Raw genomic sequence first — 23,018 nt, 5'->3', positions numbered from 1 at the left:
TAGAAATCATTTTTGAAGTTTTTCTCTTTTATTTCAGTGCAATTGGCTAGATGAAAATCAATCTAACGAAACGCTTCAGCTGTTTTTAATATCCACGCCAGTTAAATATTTTGATAAAAATTGTAACTCTAACAAGACTTTTCTGTTTAAAAATGCAATTGAGGCCTTTAAATTTAATAGCTTATTTGTATAACGATATGTCTACTACGACAAATAATTGACGACGATTTTTTGGCTGCACAGTAGCTTTTTGGCGAATTTATTTCGCACAAAGACGAGATAATACCATGATATCATTGCACCTAAACAAATAAATTAGATTTAAGCAAAAGTACATCTTATTACGTACCAATAAGGTTTTCAATTATATTTTCGCAAGTATTGTAAGACTTCATTACTGACTCCTTCAGGGTTATATTAGTTCATAGGTTGTAGCGATTTGATTTATATTATTAAATGCTTTCAAGTAAATTTAGGTTCACTTTTGAAGACAAACTTTCGTTGAGTAGCTTTTATAATTGAAGAATCCAATAATATATTAACATATATGGAATATATATAATAATAATCACATTAATATGGCCAACAAATAAATACCATAAAATATTTTTTTCTATATTATTTTTTTAACACCTATTTAAATTATCTCAAATGTCGTCGCAGTAATTGACTAACGTATATTAATATTTTATTATATCATTTATACATAATAAAGTTAGTTATACTTTTTGTGATAACCCGATGTTTCAACTTAACAAAAGTCATGAGCCCACGATACAATAATGTTGCGTGTATATGAGAAAATTTATTTGAAAAGTTGCTATATAAAACGCTGAGTTATATTAACTTAATCCACCAAACAAAATCCCAAAATGATCAAGGTGGATTAAGCGACGCTTCTTACGCTCTATTGACGATCAAAAGGTGTAACCAACCCAGGGGTATTAACAGACATATGAATATTTGTGGTAATGTTTTTTACTTCTAATTGTATTTGTATGGCTTCTAATAGCACATACATACGGGATTAAGCTATTTTGGAATGAAAAATCTCTCTTTAGTTTTTATATTATCGGTTTATTTTTTTTCTATAAATCCGGTTTTGTTCTCAAACGTATTACAATCAGGCGTAGATTGATTGAAAATTTACAGTTTCTTACAAAATTGATTTACAAAAATTAATTTTATCACAACATAGAAATATACGAAAAAACACTCAAATTCTCGCTTACGTGACCTATCATTATCCATTTTAAACGACAAAATCGGTATATTATGTCTTCGAGTGGACTAAAAAGCATTAACTTTTTTTGGAGTTTACTCCTTAAGAAACGATTTGAGTTATAAGGCCCGGTACGGAAATTTTATGAGGAGTAAATTCAAGTGTAACACGAAAAGTTGAGGCGTTACGTACAAAGAGACAAACATATATATCTGTAGGATTGAACGTGTAAAAGAATGATTCCATCTCATTCTCTCTCTAAAATTGGATTTGTATAAAATTGAATACAATTATTATTGTTATTATTATTATTATTTATATTGTTTTGTAACATACTTTATGTAATACGATTTATTGAAGTAATATAAATAATCCGAATAATTACAGATATTTGTTTGTTTCTCTTATCATTTTAGCAGATGCGTTCATTTACCCTTTTTTTCTATTCGATATATATCATAATTATCGTTCGTAAGGAGTAAACTCCAATCGTCGTAGCTGACACACACACACATTTTTTTGTGTTTTTGTCTTGCTTGTATAAATAATAGAATCTAATAAATTAACCACTCTGACAACATTGACCGTTATCAGCTGAGGCACTTTAGTTGACACCTCATGAAGATCGGAGCAAAGAACAAAAGCATCGCCATTGCATCCCCACAAAAAGGCCTAAAACATAAATATCACGTCATCATATACGTAGAACAATTCAAACACCTGAAGTTGTGTTGAAATTAAGGCTAACTGACAAATTATCGATCTTTTGTGTATCACGCTCTTAATGAGTTTAAGTTTCTGATTATTACCTGTTATTTTTTGCTGTTACCTTGTGTTTAATTATATATTCATAGGTTAAAATAATTGATGCATGCATCAGCGAGACATCGCAAAATAGCAGAAGCGATAAGATTAACGGCCAAAGTAAAGGAGAACTTAAAGAAAATAAAGCATTTGAAATGGCGCTGGACCAGGCTCATGTCGAAAGATAGCAGGTTGATATGTACCAATATTATTACGGAATGGCAACAACGAGATAGAAAATCGAACAAAAAATGAAAGAGATGGGAGAATAGAAGGCAAAACTTGGTCAAGAAGCTAAGATTAAAAAATAATGGAAACAGCTGGAAAATGCATAGGTATGTGTCACAGAACGCTGATCAAAACCAGCACATCTTATGAATTAGATTAAGTTAGGTTATGTAACTTAAACAAGTGTTTATATACTGGGTGTCAGCAATAAAGGCTTAATAATAATAATTGATACGTATGTGTATGTGTGTAAAATTTGTGAAGTCGTATTTTCTTGTATACTTTAAGCATACATGTTGTTTTAGGACTTATAAATAACGTACTGCGTCTGAATCTTACTTATAGCGTTTCGACGATCATACACTGTGTCCCTCGGTGTCAGTTACACAACAATAACATTCCTAAGGGAGCATACAATTGTGTTAAAAAAATCAATTTAATTGTAAAAATATTCTTATTGAATAAACGATTGATTCGTCACACTTTGCATAACACAAAAATATTTTAAGAAGCAACTATTGAAATACATGAATGGATACAATCGAACGGTTATTGAAGAAAAACATCTTTCAATCGATTCCTTCAATTGCTAACGGTTCACATTGTAATCAGAGTGAAATATTAACATATGTCTATCATCCATATGATCCAATTTAAAATTCATGCAAATTTGAAAACGATATTCCACATGGCTACCGTAAAAATTGACAATTGCGCGAGGGCAACTCGCGCCCCCTAGGTGTTGCCAACAATGCACAAAGTGCGGTCTACTATGCGCCATACGCAAATTAACTGTGTATCCATTGAAGTTTTATTGCCAATAAAAAAATATCCATTCATACGCCATTCATCGATTCGTTACCCGTACATGCGCGGTTATAATAGAAATTTAAATATCGCTAAATGATTTTTGCATATGACAACCCAATAATCCCATACACATGCAGATTTGTAGGCAGGTAGTTAAACCAATTGTTAAATTAACAAGGGAACTTAACAGACCGTTACATATTCGTTTATTGATAAAATCAATAAATTTGCATCAGAACGTTGGTAATAAAAAATAATTTCGTTATAAATAAAATTACGATTTTTGTACCGTTAATGAGGCGTTAAAATATAGCACTTAAGAAGTTAATTGCCTGTGAAATATTGTATTTACAGGATTTTTTTGTTAGTGTTGTATACAGGCCTGTTTCATGGTCATTTGTGAATCGAATAGGCAAGTAGGTTATCAGCCTTCTGTGCCTGACACACGCCGTCGACTTTTTGGGTCTAATCAAGTCGGTTTCCTCACGATGTTTTCCTTCACCGTTTGATTTATTAAATGCGCACATAGAAAGAAAATTCGTTGGTGCACAGCCGGGGATCGAACCTACGACCTCGAGAGATGAGAGTCGCACGCTGTAGCCACTAAGGCAACACTGCTCAATTCAATTTACAAATAATCAAATCAGAAACAGATACATACAGATCTACAAAGTGCCATTGATTTTTTTTTGTATACAGGCCTATCTTGTATCTATCCTAATTTTACTTATAAATACTGTTTAAATAAAACTTCGCTTTGCTTGAAGTAACATTCCATTAAGCTATGTACCTAATTAAGAAATTTAGTAACAATTTTATTTAACATATATACCACATACAACATATATACATTATATTATTTAAACGTAACCTGAGTTTACATGGATTTTAGAGATGTCTTTTTTTATAGAACAGGTGTCAAACGGATTTACCTGATGTTAAGTTATACCGCCCATGGACACTCTCAATGCTAAAAGGCTCACGAGTGCGTTGCCGACTTATTAATAATTGGGACCCTGTGTCACATACTGGTAGTGCGTAGCACAAATGATGGACGTCGTAGTTGTACAGGTGGAATATGTGATGATAAAACTCATCTGCATGTATTAATCCGAACAACTCCTCTGAACAGTCACCGTGGTAAATGCGGTAGAAAATGCAGAATGACCTCACATCTCTACATCTCTTTATAATATTTGTGAACGATAGGTCCTGGGTTCGAATTCTATGTACTAAATAATAAAATGCAGAAAATTGTAAAGCTTCTTATAATATCACATAGCGCCGTAGATGATAATAAAACGCTACCCATCGGTCCTTAGCCGAGCAAGGCTCTCCATCACTGTTCTGTTTTCTTTCGGACACAAACATTTCAAGATTCTGACTGTAAATTAATGATTGAAAGCATTTGTATAAATCACGTTAAAAGAAGAATTACAATTTCCTATTTACTACTTTATGTTTATAATTTTATCCGAATTCTAAGCAATGGCTAAATTGCCAAAAATTAGGGAACTTTATTGACATTTCTCCCAAGTGAATGCAATTATCGATTATCAAGTATCGAATGCTCGCATTTGACATGGAGTGTGTCTGTCTCTGATGTGTTGTATGCTTTGTCAAGTTACTTATCTGTGTATAGTTGGGAAATTTGAAGATCAATCGATGCAATTCAATCAAGTCAGGAGAGACTGGAGGACAAGAGAAAATGGATGCGCTTTTTATGAGAATCTAGAGATTATAACTCAACGTTTATTTATTTGTTATAGACTATGATTAGTATCATTTACTAATGTAAGCGTTTTCCTTTTCGGAAGGTTTCGATTGTAGATCAGCAACGCAGCTGAAGTTGATTCTCTCGAAACACTTTCTTGTCTTTCTATCAAATATTTATGATGAGATCACCCAATTTCGTAGATATAGAAGGATAAACTAGATCTAGAAAAGGTACCGGTCATTCAAAGAACTACTTGACTAGACTTTGTTGAACATACCGAAGCGTGACATATGGAAGACCACAAAAATAAGGAAAAGGACAAAAATTTAACTGAAATAGACTTGGACTAGGCATATAGAGGTCAACAATAGACGAAAAACGTCATAGAAGTCATCTCAGCGATGGAAGAAAGAAAAGAGGCTGTCAAATAAAGAGATTGAAAGGCGATCTTCCGGGAGAATGGAGAAAGCAGTTCGTTAAAGAGACTAGTGGAAACAGCAAGGAAGGGAGACGAGAGGAAGAGGAATACAACCTAACCAACTGGCTGCTGTATAGTTAAATATATGTTGTCGCTCAGGTTAAAAATTATCAAAACGTATATTTGGTTAATTAATAAAGGATTTAATCATTATTATTAACCCCATTTCGAAGTGGTTATTTCATTTTATCGAACATGTGGCGATTTCATTATAGATATATTCGTTGCGCGGATGCCGTAAACTTAGTTATTGCCATGCTACTAACCATCCCAGTAGGCGTGAAGCCTGCGAGGTGAGGAAACTTCTGAACGTCTGGAAAGAGCTTGGCTGGCTTACGCACCATATGGGCGTCTAAGTAAACTGAGTTCCACATTACATACACTAAAACCAAAACCAAAACTCAATTTTGACGTTGGAAGTACGGAGTAAGACTACTGTTTATATTAATACATATATATTATTTAATACTCAAACCTACAAGGCATGGTTTAAATATTACTATTTGTTCAGACAAAACAAAGCATCATTATGTTAGTATAAACTTACAGACTAGTGTTAATTTATTATTTAAAAAAACTAAACATAAAGCTCATGAAAAAGTCTATTCATTCGCTTGTCGATCTAAACGCCTCATGATGAGTACCACAGCATTCCTATAGGACAAAGGTGTGGTAACTCCAATGTGGTACACTGTTAACTATAAAAATTGAATTCACTATAATATACAAAATAACTATCAATATTTTTTTACATTATTTGATACGCAGAGCGGCATTATTTTTACAGGCTAAGCTAGCTAATTAGTAAATAACTTAAATTCATTTATAAGGTTAACTTTACTAAGGCAAAGTTTATGGTCCAAAGATTTACGTAGTATTCAAGGAAGTGTTATGTTTAAATTTAAAACTATTAACTTTAATAATACCTATTAATGGCCCAGTGGGAAGAAAAGAAGAGTGGACCAGAAACTTGGGGAGAGCCTTCACTCCGTCGGAGGCCGAAGACTAGTGTAAAACAAAATGACATGGACTTAATGTAGTGTACTCGAATAAAGGCTATTTTTATATCTATAAAATAATTCTCCTAAATATATTTATCTGTTATATATCCCGTAGCCTCATATCAATGTAATTTATAATTAACATTATCTTCAATATTTACATACAGGTGTTGCATTTATACCCGTTGATTAGGCAATTATAACTGTCATATCAACCAAAATAATCTTCAGTTACAACTTGCAAACAAAAGCAAAAACAGTGCATACCACACAGCGCGCGACCAATTTGCATTGTGACTGGGCTGGTAAACGCTTAAATTCTTATGAATTTCGAGGCTCTTCTGCATAATAACATCCGTAAGGTAATGGCAGTTGCTTGGCCAATCAGAAATCGCAGTCAGCTCTCGTGGGCGTAATGCCGCGCCGTGATTCGCCGAGAGCCCTGAGTTTTATCACTCGATTTGTGTCGACGCATGCCGCGCTCGCCGCATTATTTGTCGCCATTGTAAGCCACGGCAGGCGCTCGACGGTCGCGATTTGTGTTATTTGAGTATTCTAACGTTTGTCGATTGTTTTCGCTGTGTTGTGTTGTGTTTAGGCGATTAAACGAAGGTCACACTGGATCTTGACCTACACCACCGTGCCAGCGGTCACCTAATGAGGTAATGGGAAAGATACGTCCTTGAACAATGTGGTGTCAGCGAACCTGTCACCAATTGATTCGCTATGGGGCTGTGTTTTTCTATTTTGCTTTAATGTTTTAGAATTTTCCTTGTAGGTTTGATCTCATTTGTCTTATAGTGTTTAATGAAGCGTGAGCGATTATACAATTGTTAATCTCGAAATGTGAGCGATCAGCTGATTTGTCTGTAAACAAATAAGGTATGTCTAAAAGGAGGATTTGCTATTGTTTTTTCGATCCCGTCATAGTCCGATTACATTATATATAATATTTCGAGACAATATTGCCGTGAAGATATGTGAAGTATGTTAAATTAAATTCTTATAAGACAACACTTCATGTCGGTAACGAAGCAATATGTTACATCCTTTTCTTCTTTTCTTCTTTTATTACCTAGGAGATGTACTTACATGTTCCGCCGGTTTTTTGACCTGCAACTCCTCTAGAAACCAGGAAAACCAGGTGTTTGCGATTGTTTTATGGTTCTTACAATAGTAGCTTTTAACCATAAAGCAAGTTCTTAATATATATGAATTATTACTATGTAGGTTAAGAAAATTGTTAATACTGTTTATTTTATTGTTTTGTTTTGTTAGATGAATAAAATATTTATTTTAACAAACAATTTATGTTTCTATGCAGACGCGTGGACAATTATTTAGGTATATTTTGCAATATATAATCGTACCCTATTTTAATAAAATAATATAAAACAATATTTATTCATCTAATCTCGATTTCACAGAAATATATATTTACGTACTCATAAATACCGTATCACTCTGAATAGTTAATTCATATTAAACTTACAATTTTGTACGTCCATCGAAGTATATGATACAAAACCTACTTATTAAGTGCTTATCAGAAAGCGGGAGGTGGCTTTCTAGTTAACACAAGGCCCAAAACAGTTCTAAGAACGACTCCCGTGAAACTCTCGTTTTAAGCACAAGAATTCCAAGATGTTTATTTCGTATTGGATGTTAACTAAATGTAAATCAGACAAAGGTATTGAATTTACAGATAACTAAAATAAAATACCGTAATAATCGTGAATATAAATTATAGTTTATTAAAGAAAATTGAGCATTGTTGACCACGCATATGTTGACCGACGGTAACATTTGATAAAATAAATATAAATCTGTGGTATTACAATCTTTTTTAGGTTTCGGCCTCAGATTTATGTATCTGTTTCATGATCAGCCTCCTATGCCTGACATACACCGTTCGAGCGAATGTTAAAATGCGCATATGAAGAAAGTCCATTGGTGCATAGCCGGGTATCGAACCTACGACCTCTAACTCTAGCCCAAAACTACTCAGCAGTAGCATTTGATAACCATACATATACCATTATATACGTCATATACACTGTGTTCTGTACTTATTATTGGATATAAAGTGGAAGTAAAATTTTATGAAATAATTATGTATTGTTCCAGTTGGGCTTACAATATATTTTATTTAATATATAAAGAAATTAAATTAATGAATCAATTATTTTATTATTTCGTTAATACAATACAAATTATACATGACTACAGGATCTGACATGACATTCAAAGAAGGCCGGCAACGCACCCACTAAAAATGCGTGTCTATGGGCTGCTTGAACTGCCGTTTTCCTAGCATTCTTTCGTGTTAATTTGGCTATTTCGTTATGCTAACACGTTTTTATTATAAACTAGCGGACCCGCCAGAGGTTGTCCTGTATTAACTATGAATATTGATTTCGAATTGGTATAACTAACTAAAAATACTTTATGATATATCTACAACATTTTTTGCTTGTTTTTCTGGCGCGTATATAAATAGTTCTTATATACGCGTAATGATATACCTATATATAAATAGTTTCGACAGAAAACTGGCCATGTGAAAAACATGGATTTTCAAGATTAATGCCACAAACAATTACCGACTGTAATTATTTTATCAATATAATAACTCCGTACAAAGTATTTGTTTTAAACGATTCATTTTTCTTACATCCCCTTTGACGATATTTGCAGCACGCATTCTGTCAATGTCAATGTAATATTATATCAAACGCCATAAGGTTACATGAAAAAACTTTGAATTGTAAAAGCGCTATGCAGTGAAAAAGAATTTGCTATCGTAACAAAAGTCTTGATTACTTAATATGGTGGTTAAGTATTCTTAAATTTTCCAATTCTAGGTGCACTTTTCTTATTTTTTTCTTTCATAATAACCTTCTCCTGACAATAGCAAACACAACCAAAAAAGAATTAGCGAAATCGGGCCAGCCGTTCACGTGTGATGCCGTGACCAAGGGAAATAGGGATTCATATATGTATAAATACAAACAAACATATATTTCCGCAGTCTTCGTGCGATAGTTCAAGGGTCCTATTACCCAACAATTCGGTTACAAGAACCTCTCAATGATCCCAATTGGCAAACATCTCAATTAGTGCGAAGGCCCAATAAAGCCCTTTACAACTATAATAAAATTTATACACTTTTACAATAGCGGCCTGCCTTTGATGGATATTTTGTTTGATCGTTTAGGGTTTAATTATTAAAAAGGCTATTATTTAAAAGTCATTTTATGTTTCCGAAGATATTGATAAATTACAGAATCTTAAAATTTTACAAGTCTCATTGAAAGTTGGTGGTTTGGTTTTGATTTTAATGGAATTAGATTCATGTTCTTTTAGTGGCTGGTATGATGTATAGTAAAGTATAGGTAGTAATAGTATTTATTTAATGTATAGTATTTACGTAAAATACATTAATTGTAATAATCATAATTGATGCGAAGTTCTTGCTCCTATTTTTGAAAAAGCTAATAAATTTAGGAAAATAATCTATGTGATGATGTCAGGGATGAGAGTCACAGATACTCTCATCCCTGACGTCGTAGGTTCGATCTCTAGCTATGCACCAATGGACTTTCTTTCTATGTGTGCATTTAACATTCGCTCGAACAGTGAAGGAAAACATCGTGCGGAAACCGGCCAGCCTTAGACCGAAAACGTCGACGGCGCGTCAGGCAGAGGAGGCTGGTCAGAAATCTGGGCCAAGACCTAAAAACGATGTAACGCTACTGATTTATTACATTTTATGCTATAGATATAATAATGATATTAATCTGATTATCAATTATCTTTTATTTAATTTACTTTTTTCCTAAACATAATCACCGTTATTTCAATTATTACGTTCATTTATTTAGTGTACATATACGTTAAATAGTACATATTTTTTAGATTTGCATTAATATCGCATGCATGGCATCCTAGGAAATGAAATTCATGGCGAAAATTATCTTAAAAATTGACGATGTCTAAGAAGAATCTTATAGGCATTTGTTTAAAGGGAAATATTTCCGGTACGAAATGTAACTAACACATGGCACTACAATTATAGTTTATTGTATAAATAATTTAATTTGCTTCGAAAGTTTATACGTTTGCAATACGCGGTGGCTGACTTTATAATAAAATTTAAACAAATTTTATGATTTATTAGATTTTTCATTATCGGTTCGAATGGTTGACGACCAATCCCTTTTCGAGTGGCTTGATCCCTTGGCGTTGCTTAGAGATGAGGGGTTACTCTGCATCTTCCACCGCATTTAAGTTATTTAAGGCAGGCCACTATGTGGAACCAGCTGTCCACTGAAGTATTTCCGATCCAATTCGACTCAGGGTCCTTCAAGAAAAGAGCTTACCAATTCTTAAAAGGTCGGCAATGTTTCCATGAGCAGTTACCACTTAACATCAAGTGAGGCTCCTGCATGTTTGCACTCTGTTGGATAAAAAATACCTTACATTATCACAGGCGATCCTAGCAGCCGGATTCATGATAATAATTTTGACGTCATTTTCTATTTATTTATTTTTGATACACGCATACAGATACTAATCGCATTTGCAGAGATTGATTGAGATAGTATGATGTTAGGTATTTTGTCTTTTTTAGGTATTAGAATAAAGAATTTAGGTATATTAGAAAATAAAATTAAAATAAAAACAACCGGGTTTTAAATAAATTTTATTTATGTTTAACCGTTGCTTTTCAGTTTGCATATTGACGTTAAAATTTATTAGTGTGTAGAGGTTTTGAAACAATCCGCCCTTTGGAAGATGCCGACGCAAACAGAGGATGATGTGCGTGTGCGCAGCTAGTTAGCGATGCCTTCACTAGAACTTCACTTGACGTTGTCAATAGTCGGTTTTTAACGTTTCATGTTGTCGTACTTTGAATTATGTGTTTCGTTCATGGTAGGTACTTAAAGTTTTTCCGGAATGATATGCGCAGAGATACAATATTTATTTAAATTAACTCTTTAACACACCTTTACACATATTCACACACTCACAATCACTTATGCTTTAGTTTAATTTGGTTTATTACTTTAGTTTAGTCATAGTATGTAGTCAATTAATTTTTTAAATATTTTCTGATGCGATGGATATCTAGTGAACCAGGACCCCTATAATATTTTAATTACCTTCAGCTGAGGTTCATCATTGAGCGTTAAGGTAGAATTCAATATGAGGTCGCCAAGGAAACATCTGGAGGTGACAATTTGTTTCCACCGGCTACTGTGCAGCTCCTTTCTCATGACAGTATATAATTTCCATCTGGAACGGTCACGTAATCTTTTCCCTTCTGGGTTACCTACGCTCAGTTTCTCCAAGTTCTCGTCGTCTCTGGGCATTGTATGGCCGAAATAAGATATAATTCGCTATCAGCATAAACAGGCTAATACTAGCCATATATACAGAGTTGGGTCGATCTATTGTGTGTACCTAAGTTTTTTTTACCGTATATGTTATTCATGAAACGCAAAGTTAAAATTATATTACACAAGCTTTTAAAGTTAAATGGCAATGGACTGGTTATGTATAACGATATCTAGACAATTAAAGACAACACAATGGAATCAGGTGAGCTGATGATTTGATATAATAGCGGGAAAAGACAGGCAGACTATTGGCAAAAATAGAGACATCTGAAAGGGTTAGAGTTGTTGAAGGAGGCCGTCCAAGAGCCGTTTATGTACTATTAGCTATAAGTTTACTGATTTGAACGGAACATTTGAAACGGAAATTAAGGATATAAAAAAACTTTATTATTACAAAAGAAAGAAAAGAACGTGTTACAGAAGACTGATCACCTCCTCCTCCTCCTCCACCTCCTGATTACCTAAATATAATATAACTATGGTGTAATGGTTGTCGCGTCTTACAAGTACATATCTTATAAGACAGAGATCTTTATACTCTTTTAATTAGAAAGATCTCTGTCTTATAAGATTTTTACTGTCTTAATATAAATCTAAATTATGTTACAATTTTAAAAAAATATTTAATTTGATATGACTTTTAATTTCAAAGCTAACAAGTTTAAAATCGATTGATATTTGAACAGGGAGTTGACATGCCACTGTGAAGTTGTTACGCCTTTCAAAAAACACAGAAATTCGAGGTATTTCTAACCTTTTTTTACGCAAACACGATACTACTTTCACTTTGTTATTTAAGTTTCCTTAAAATCCTCATGATATCTTTATCACACACTTACACACTTTGAGGTACTCAGATGTTTTAAATACTTCTAATAATTGGTGACCAGCCGGGTGTAGTTCGTTTAGACGCTCATGCGACTAGTCCAACATTTATCTATATACATACTCAATGTTTTCAGTGTCCCCGGAGATATTTATATTTTTTTAATTACTAAAATACGTTGATACCGTAATTACCGCGTGATTAAACTTGATACATTTTGTGTTAAACTTCATTTTCTCTGTTATGTTTAAGGCTGCTAATAGCGTATTCTCGTGAAGGCTACCTTGTTAGAATTGCACAGGCGGCGACAAATATTGACTCAGCCACCCCTCAAAGCCTTTTTGACCCAAATATAATATTCTCGGAAACAAATCCGGGAAAAACGTGAGCTGGACAACAAACTTATTTGTTGTCGGGTTTCATTAAGAGGAGTTTTGGTTAAAGTATAAGTTAGAAACGCGTGACAAAAATAGGTAGCTGTAGTTGGTTGTTACTTATTAAATTAATTAAGTTATTTACTTATTTATTTATTTTTTAATATTTATAATTCAATTAAGATAAGGATTAACTGTTTTTATTGTAGGCATTTTATTGGATTAATTTTAAAGTAATATAAACTTCAGCTTATAAAATATGTGCTTCGATAATAAACAAAAAATACGTTTCACAGTATCTGTTTTAAATAAGAAATTGGCGGTGTACCTACTTTTGAAAAAATTATTACGATTTTTGACATATTGCATGGCACAGATTTTAAATCCTTTTAACTGAAAATGATATACAGCTAATAAGTATACACATATAAAAAGATGTATGTAGCGACTATATATAGGCAAAATATGAAAAATCTATTATTCAAAAAATATTTTTTCTTATGTTCATTTTGTGTGTTTATTCCCGCTGTATTTCAACACAGTATGTATTTAGCTATTGTACGCAAACATTATAGGTGATATTGAAGTAGACCGATATTACAAACACAGCGTATATACTCACGATATAATTTATATGGAAATTATTGCCTTTATTGTCATCTGTAAATGGGAAATTTAATAGACTAGAAGATACGACTTCCAACTATTTTAAAAGCATACTCCTCTCGCAAAGGTCGACAACGCACCCATTAAAATGGTGTCCATGTGCTGCGATGACTGCCCTTTTGGGTGTTACGTCGGCTCGTTAATCTATACAATATATAATATAACAATAATCAAACACACAACAAAAATGCCAATTCAGCTAGTTGCTATAAGCGTCATTATTGGAAATTCTAATAGGTTTTTGGAGAATAAACAAAAAAAACAAAAAAAAAACGTTCCTATTATATAAAAGTCACCGCATGTGCTACATCATTTTCACATGAATTTTTTTAATATTTTTATTCATAAACTCCAATAAGAACTAAGCCCGTATAGGTGGATTGTGTACCACGTGTCTCGTTGGGACAATTATTGCGGCTACGGGAGCGGAAAATATGAGAGGGACCCAAATTGGCTGCTTATGACACGACACTTGTTCCCCTTTTTAATGATGTATTAAAGTATTTTAAGATTTCTCTGTAATTGGTTGGAAACTGGAGTTATATAATCCTTAAGATTAGGATCTTTAGCTGTATACCAAGTGGTACCAAATTTTATATTTACCTTGATTTTTAATACTGCCATCATGCTTTAGCATGCCTGCAACTCTCATCTCTCAGGTCGACCAATATCAGTATTTTCGAACCCTGGCTGTGAATCAATAGATTCACCATTTCTTCATATGTTTGTATTTGATATATTTAGGCCCAGAACTAAAAAGGTTGTATTGCTACTAATTTATTTTATAATAATGTATGCTATACATATAATACATATATCAAATCACCGTTATTTACGTTAATTTGTTTAGTTATTACATAGTAGGTACAGTATATATTTTGTATAAAAATCGCTTCAACATTATGTTAATTTACAAAAAGTTCCTAAACTCGATTTCCTGCGGTAGTAAAAATAATTTCGGGTTTGAAGACAAATTCGAAATATATTTGTACAAGTAGGTAACTTTTTGATAAAAAACACAGTAATAAATAGCAGTTATTTAATAATTTATTTGTTATCTATATTATACAATAATTATAATACATTAGTATCTTCACATTTAGTTTACTCAGTATACTAACAGATTCAATTGAAAGATCAAACTCTATCCTTCCCTTGTATTAATTAAAATTAATAACCATTTATACCCCACAATTAATTACTCAACAAATTCTCTCTCAGGGGATTACAAAATATTTTGTCACCCCAACCCCAGGTCATGCAATTTCAGGCCTTATGGTCTTTAATTTTGTTCTCAATATTAAATATTACAAAGTCCTATATTTTTATTTTTCTAAAGAATTATAACAAAGAGAAAATATTGTTAGTACTTTTGCTTGTAATTGACTGAATCGATTTTAAACGTAAAACCAAAACAATGTTACTGCTTGTAGTCGTTTATGGATTGTCTATGTTTATATAGCCTATAGTTTACAATAATCATTTGATTCATTTAGACATAAATAATAGTGTTTTAATTTTGTAATCAAAAATATTTTAAGAAACACAGAAATATCTGTTCGTTTTTTTATAAATATTTATAGTTTTGTTGAGGGTATTCAATAATTTTGACACGGACGGTAGCCACGTTACGTTCCAATTCTCTTGTTGCCACCGCGAACCGCTCTTTGTGGTATAACTCTAAAAATTGTATTTGTCCTTCGCATCATGAAATTTAAATTAAATTTATCAAAACCCTGCAATTAAAATCTACGACAAATTTATGTGTTGCGTACTATAGCCGTTGTCGTTCTATAGCTAACAGTGACTATTTAGATTTAGGTAAATTAAAATTAGATCATTTATTCAATGTTTCCTTAAGTAGTCGAGCATTTTTGACTTTATTTAATCTAGTTTAATAGACCACTCTGAATCATATATACATTTTATTTTTATTCCAGGATTGCCTTCTGATTGCATTGCACATAAAGTCATGTGGATTTATATGTATATATATATATATATATATATATATATATATAGTATATAAACTCCAAAGCCGACATTACTTTCCACTATAGAGGTAGCACTTTTGTTGATAAGTAATATTGAAGAAAGAAAATTTGGATACAATTATTAACTCTGGCATAACTTTAGGTGATTGATTTGGGCCATGATTGTCTTTAATACCCCGCTGGGAATGTATCGGCAGGCGTATTACAGTTGCACACAAATAATACTCGCCATTGAGCATCTTTCATCGTTATTTTCGAGATACCTTAGATATTTAACCAGTCCAGAATTTAATTAGTGTTGTAACTCTTTCTTGGAATCAGCACGCGGACTGGGATATCTAAGGCGGAAAATGTTTGTCTGTCAGGTATAGGACAGCCTCCTCAAATATTTTTTTTATTTTTAATCATATAAATAATCGAATAATGTGGTAGTATCAGTCATTATCTCTTTAGACCGTTCTATTCCATTATCTTTTTTATTCAATATTTTTACTATTAATAATCAAAGATATTGGTCTATATGAAGAAATTCGTGGTTATTGACGGGTTCTATTATTAAGTAATTTATGTTTGGTAACAATATTTATAAAAATAAATTACTTCAATCATTGAAACATTTAAGAATATATCCAAACATACTACACATTTTTATAAATGTTTCGATGAGGCATAGCTCTCTCGTAACTTCATTGTTTTTGGAGTATATCCATTCAAATATAATTCCCAATTGAAATTATACTAAACCTATCCACACTTTAAGTTTAGCCTTGAACTTAAACTTAAATGCTCGGTTCATTGACCTGCGAAATGCGCACGATTCACAATGACCAAATAAAAATTGTATTTATATTATTGAAATAGACTTGCATTTAAAAATATATAGTTTAAATTTACAAGCTGTGTTGACCTAGTGGGTTCACCATGCATCCCTGAGGTTGAAGGATTGATTCCTGGGTGCCCCGCTCGCTCGAACGGTGAAGGAAAAGACCGTGAGGAAACCGGCTTGCTTTAGACCCAAAAAGTTGAAGGCGTGTGTGAGGCACAGAAGGCTAATCACCTACTTGCCTATTAGATCGACAAATTATCATGAAACAGATACAGAAACCAGTGGCCCAGTCCTTTATTTTTACGAACGTATTTGTTTCAAAACCGTATAATTTCTTGGAGTTGTCAATTACCTTTATATCGATACTTTTATCCAATTATATAATTGTTTACAGTGCCGCTGGTGCAATGTGCGACAGGGGCTACAGCGTGAGCCACTTTCCCATGGCGCCTATGTCCATGAGCATTGGCAGCATGGAGGCTGTCATGAGCAAGAAGGGTCAGGAGGAGCATATCAAACGACCCATGAACGCCTTCATGGTCTGGTCGAGGCTTCAAAGGCGGAAAATCGCCCAGGATAACCCCAAGATGCACAACTCGGAGATCTCTAAGCGATTAGGTAAGATAATATTCTTTAAAACGTAAATCAGACTGAAAGCTTTCTTTAAGATCAGTGGTTAGCCACTAAACCATATAAAACGCAAGCCTAATAATCTTAACTAAATCTTAATCAAACTACGTAAAGCGCAAATAATGTTTTATGAGTAAAGTCATTGTAAGTAACTTGTTGCTGAATTGTTTAGTAAGTAGGTCCTTAAATGTACATGTTTTTGTACATATGGGGCTAAGTTAAGCTATTTCGATTATAAAAAAATAAAATAAATCACTGGTGCTACACCCTAAAAGGTTGCAAGTTGGTCAACTTCCTAAATTGACACAGGCTGTCGACTTTTAGTGTCAAGGGACAGACTGCTTCTTCCAGTTCCTTCAACGTTCGAGCGAATGTTAACGCGTGCGTATTCGGAAAGTCTATTGGTGCACATCCGGAGCTCGAATCTACAATCTTTAGGATGAAACTCACTAAAGCCACTAGGCTAACTCTGATATCAGACTGCTTCGATTATAAAGACAGTATATATAAGCTGTGGTGGTAATTACAAGTGATTTATCGAACACAAAAACAATTTCAATCCGTACCAGATTTCCTGAGATTAGCGCGTTTAACTAAACGACACACTCATTAACTGTTCAAAATTGTCCATAAAAAATTTATTTACTCTTATTAGACCGAAATACAGCAAAAATCCTTGACAATTTAAACGCATCAGTGACTCTTAATCAAAACATGAATCACATAAAATTGAAGCGCGGTGTTTTTGGTAAAAAATCGCTTTAAAAAGGTTGCCAAAAAGTTGTGTCCTTTAAAAAAACAGTCCCGCAATCAAGCGACGGGGCTTCGCAGCGGGTGTCCTGCCACCGAATTAATCAACGGACGTAAGCAAACGCTAGCCGAGATTTTAAAGCTAAGTGTGTTGCTGTATAATATTTTAAATAAGAAATAACGATTTATACATCGCTCCTATAACACGGTAGACACGGTTGTTCTGCGTTTATAGGAAACGTGTTGTAGCAGTATTCTGGCATATAACGCTGGTATGACCCCGTATAACGCGTTATTTAGATATGACTCACATTTAACTTTTCTCGTCTCGGGATTAAAATCGAATTGCATTATAAATGTGCCGAAATATAACTTGTGCAATCCTCGCTTAATCCTCGAAATCGCGTAAAATGAAAATGCGTTATAAGAGTACCGTGTTATAAGAAGGTTTACTGTACCTTTCTTCTATTATAGAATACGTCCTTATGAAAGCTCCCTTGCCTGTTTTGCGTACCGGTGTATACTTAATAAAACGGAATTGTTATATATCTTTTAAAGATGACCCAGTCTAACCTTTTTAGTAAATATCACACATGTTATTTCAGTTTATTACTATATGTTATGTATAAAATAACGCTTAAAATGATGAACGACTACGCGTATAATCTGCATAGTGGTTCTCAATTAAACCTAACGTGGGTCACCACATCTAAATCCGTTTTTAGATAGAAAAGGCTCTTATAAAGAAAAAATCGTCAAGAAAAATCTCAGACAAAACGACGATTAGGATTGATCACCTTCTCCTATACAATATGAATTTTCAAATAAGTACGGAATCTGGGCCCTAATCCATGATTTAACTGACAAGTAGCTAGATGTGCAGCCTTGTCTGGCATATTACATTATGCCGCCAAACTTAGCTTTAACATAACAATAGCACAGATCATGTCAATTGGTGCATAGAGTTTCAGAACAGAACAGAAAGTAAAAAATATTTCAGAATATGCTAGAATTTATGATAATACATTTTAGAACCCCATCCCTTAAACCCTCTAAAAACGAGACACGAAACTCGTAAAAGTAACAAAACCTGCGCCATTCTGTCTGTGACGCGGAGGAAGCGCCATTTTCTATTTTTCCCGCCCATTTTTCGCGCTATGGCTCTATAAATGCTTCAGTTTAGAGCTTAGCTCTTTGTTAGGGATCCATTGTCTAACTTTTCTAAATTAAAATTGTTCTGTCTTGTTATTTTTAGATCTTTTGTTAGTTGTGTGTTGCATAGTGCAATTGTATAGGTTGATACACTATATTATTTACTTTGGGAAAACTCTTTTTATTTAGGATATTTTTTAGTATGTTATGTACTTCTTAAGGGCTCTTCTTTTATAACAAACTGCTTTAAAAAGCTAATTCCTACTGTTGAAAAATATAGGTGAAACACTTATTCGGTTAGAATTGTTGGTAAATATTACTATCATAAAAAAAGGTAAATATTAATACAATAAATTCTACTTTAAAGCGTACGTACCTACAGTTTAGAATTATATTGAAAATTCTATACCACTAGAGCAGTCGCAGCAAAATCTAATTGATTGCATCGTGACAGTTGTCAGCCATTGTACCGTAAACAATGAACAAACAAACGTACCTGTCGATAATTGAGGTGGCTGCTTTTGTTTAAATGCATTAATAAATCGACAACAAAACGACAGTTGACAATCTGTTGTGCGACAAATGCGTGACTCGGCTCGCTTTTGAATTAAGCTCGTTTTATGTAGGCTTTGGTTTTCGTAGATAGGTAATCGAATTTTTAATAGATTTACTTTCACCCATATTAGTATTTTTAATAAAATTCTACATTTGGAGATCTTAGTTAATAGTAACTATAATTTAAAAACTATGCACTAACGTAGACAATATCTCGTTTAAAAATAGTTACCACCGCGATCTAAATGAAGTAAAAAATAAATAACTACAAAATTAAACAATTAAATAAAAATTAATTTAATTATATTTGCTTTAACTTTCTAGTTTGGTGTTTCGTTGTGTTTATTAATAAGGGTTATAATTGTTTTATTTTATTATTAAATATATTCTTACACATTTTTCTTTATTTTATTTGATTTGAGATTGCTTGAAGCGATAAGGCCTCCCAATGCTTAATGATAATTGTTTTATTATTACCAGTATATGTAATAAAGGGTAAATAATAAAGTTAAATTAATGTATAAATACCATTTACGTTACCTAAATTAACAATAATACAATCTTTAGTAACAGTCGTTTTAATTAATTACATTTTTCTTTATAGAATTTCATTTGATTATCCATATCATTATCGATATCGAGACCGATATAATGATTATAGCGGTCATACAATTTTCATTTGTCATTAGCCTTAAAATACGCTTCAATAGACTACCTCTTTATGAGCGCGAAATTTCTATTCTCCAAATCTGGAATAAGGTGGATTCTGAACCAATGTTATACGTACCTGTACCATTTATAATAAAAATAATAAACAAAACACATTATAAATAAATTAATAAAAAAATATTTTGCGAAGACTAATTTTAAAGTCAGTATTATATAACCAAAAATAATTTTAAATACAACAATTAAATACATCTATGGTAACATATCCCAAATATAATCGTCAGTGAAACTACTGTATGTTAATGTTTATTTTGAGGCACCCTCCAAGTGTCGAGGGCGGCGCTAGTCCGCTTAATATTAATTAAGACGGGGCGGGCATTGTACACGGTTTGATTGCTTTCTCTTATCAAACCTGCTACGTCTTAAAACTTCAGCATTTTAGTATCGCTTTATGCTCTAATTAAAACCATACAATAGTAGGTATTATAGTTACTTCTAAACTATGATTTAATAACTACCACATTTTTACTACCATTGCGTGAATTTTCAGTAGATTGTTTACTACCTCTAGAACAGCAGTTGTTATGTTTGCCGAGTCCGAATAATGTTTATCAAACCAAACCTTGCCAATCAATAGTATTTTACGCCAAAAAGCAATGCCTTATTAACACACACACATTCATTTTTATCTATCTAACAAAAGTTCCTTTACTCAGAATACTATATCTCACAACATAATAGTAAGACAGTTGTTAGATTTATATACGTGATTAGATATATATTTTGAAGGTTAGAGCTACCTAAAAACTATTAATTTAATACTAGTAGCGACATCTATGAACTTTTCAGCCCACATAATGTTTACATTAAACTAAAATGGTACATAACTAAATTTTCCTCGAGGAACACAGTATGTATTAATGAAAATCGTACAAAAGCTCGGTAGTTTTTGTATCTAAATTTATATTATTTAAGGATATAAGAATATTAAATATATATATAACTCGCATTCACTTAGACTTATGAGTCTTAGTAACTGCGATTGAGTCGATTAAAAAAGTACGAACTTACGCAGAGCATTGCTGTGAACTCTCTCCGAGAATATATGAAAAAAAACGACCACTTTTAGTATTTTTATTGCTTTTGGGAATCTATACTAAGTTTGTTACTGCCGCCACGAAATCAGTCTGAAGTTAGTGACAGCAATATAATAATGTATAATTAGCTGATTTTACAACGTCACCAATAAAGGTTTTCAAAAGTAAAACGTAAAAACACATTAATCAACGAACTAATAATTGTATTGTAACGAATTATATATATATTCCAATCATATACACTCTGTATAACACCCTCACACAAAATTAATTAACCATTTTCGATTCCCTCCTTCCTGACATATGCTAGATTCTAATTTAAACCGATTTTCCTCGCTCGCCTTATGTACCTTTTTGTATCATTTTTTGTTCGGTAATTAAACCTCCTATTGGGTAATCCAAGGGGCAACTGATACGTTTTTTATTCATAATAAGTAGCCATGACTCGGTTCAGTTAAAGAAGGCTTTGTGAGCCATTTTTAAATGAGCTTTTATTTACTGAAACGGAATCTCGTTTTTGTGGTGAAGGCTTTTTATATGGCTTACAATAATCTACACAATGACGATCTAATAGGAAAAGTTATCTTAAAAATGTAACCGTCAGTAAAATTTATTTCCAACACTAATATACAGTATTTTTAACCTACATAGATAGTAGTTATAATAATAAAAAAATTGACGAATAGAAAATTTAAACAAATTTAAAAATATCATTCCCTGTGGCAGTAGGTATATCTTTTAAGCCGGCAGAATTACCTCGCTGTAATTAATTATTATTTAATTACTTATTTGTACAATGAAGTAATTACTTTTAATACATGCATAGGAGACAAATAAACGCATGAATGTGTGGAATTATATGTCGACATTTCGATGTGTTTTTGTTATATACATCGGTTGAATGTTGAAAGAATAACGAACGACGGGGTTTTGTCGTCCTAATATACGATTTTGGTCCGGAGAGTCAACTTCATCTTATAGCCCCATGGGAAGTAAATTACTAACAGGATTGGATTATCGGGGGACCTGGTGCAAGACTGACAACATTACATGTAGATCAAGCGCAGGTTATACACCAGCTTACTAATTAAAATCTTCATAGATAAGGTTCTTATTAGAACAACCGCAGCCACTTTCAGTATTCAAACCATGTTCATCTTCAGTCACGAAACCATTAAGAATGTCAGAGTGGGTAATGTGTAGGTATCAAAAACGAATATATACTGTAAAGGTATGTACACCGCTTATCGCAGCCAGCCAGTTCTGTCAGGGGCACACAAAAATACTGTTGTTTTGTTGTTCTATTGTAGTTGTTGTTATACCTTGTCGTCTGTTGTCGAAGGGCCCATTCGTTGTTTAATTACTACAGCCTTTTGTGCCTTTCTGTTACAAAGTTTTTTCATATTTTACGCTCGGGTGTGTTCGTGCTATGCGTTTTGTTGGCCGATCAGTTGCCCGATTTATCGTGGTTTCTAACTATATTTGTTATGTCCAAATATATTATAAAATCTTTATATACAGTGGAAATAAGAACTTGAATCAAATTAACCTTTTTTAAATTTGTTTCTTTTTTTTAATTATATCTCGTTCATTAATTTAAGTGGAGTAAGTTAGTGCCGGGACCAAAAAGCTGGCTAGCTGAACGATTAAGTATCGCAATAACAAAATATATATTTTTTTTTAGTTTTCTATTTATCCATTCTTCATTATTATTGTAATAACTATGTAGGTTATGAATATTGTAAATACTGTATATACAAATAAAAATTGTATTTTCCATACCCAATGACATGAAATATTAATTTTAAAAACTAAAA

The 23,018-nt window shown here is 32.7% G+C and overlaps 1 protein-coding gene across 1 annotated transcript in view; it reads left to right on the top strand.

The window, feature by feature from the left end:
• Positions 1-6,776: 6,776 nt before the first annotated feature.
• Positions 6,777-23,018, top strand: part of LOC123707554 (transcription factor Sox-21-like) — a 38,160-nt gene continuing 21,918 nt past the window's right edge. Inside the window, exons 1-2 of the mRNA XM_045657683.1 lie at positions 6,777-6,922; positions 16,743-16,966. Of these exons, the coding sequence (XP_045513639.1) occupies positions 6,918-6,922; positions 16,743-16,966 (229 nt within the window). The 5' untranslated portion in view covers positions 6,777-6,917. The remainder of the gene's footprint in view (positions 6,923-16,742; positions 16,967-23,018) is intronic.

This window comes from Pieris brassicae, chromosome 3 (genome assembly GCF_905147105.1).
Source record: "Pieris brassicae chromosome 3, ilPieBrab1.1, whole genome shotgun sequence".
NCBI classification, from domain to species: domain Eukaryota; kingdom Metazoa; phylum Arthropoda; class Insecta; order Lepidoptera; family Pieridae; genus Pieris; species Pieris brassicae.
Note: the sequence above shows the minus strand (reverse complement) of the source record. Positions and strands in the feature narration are given on the sequence as shown.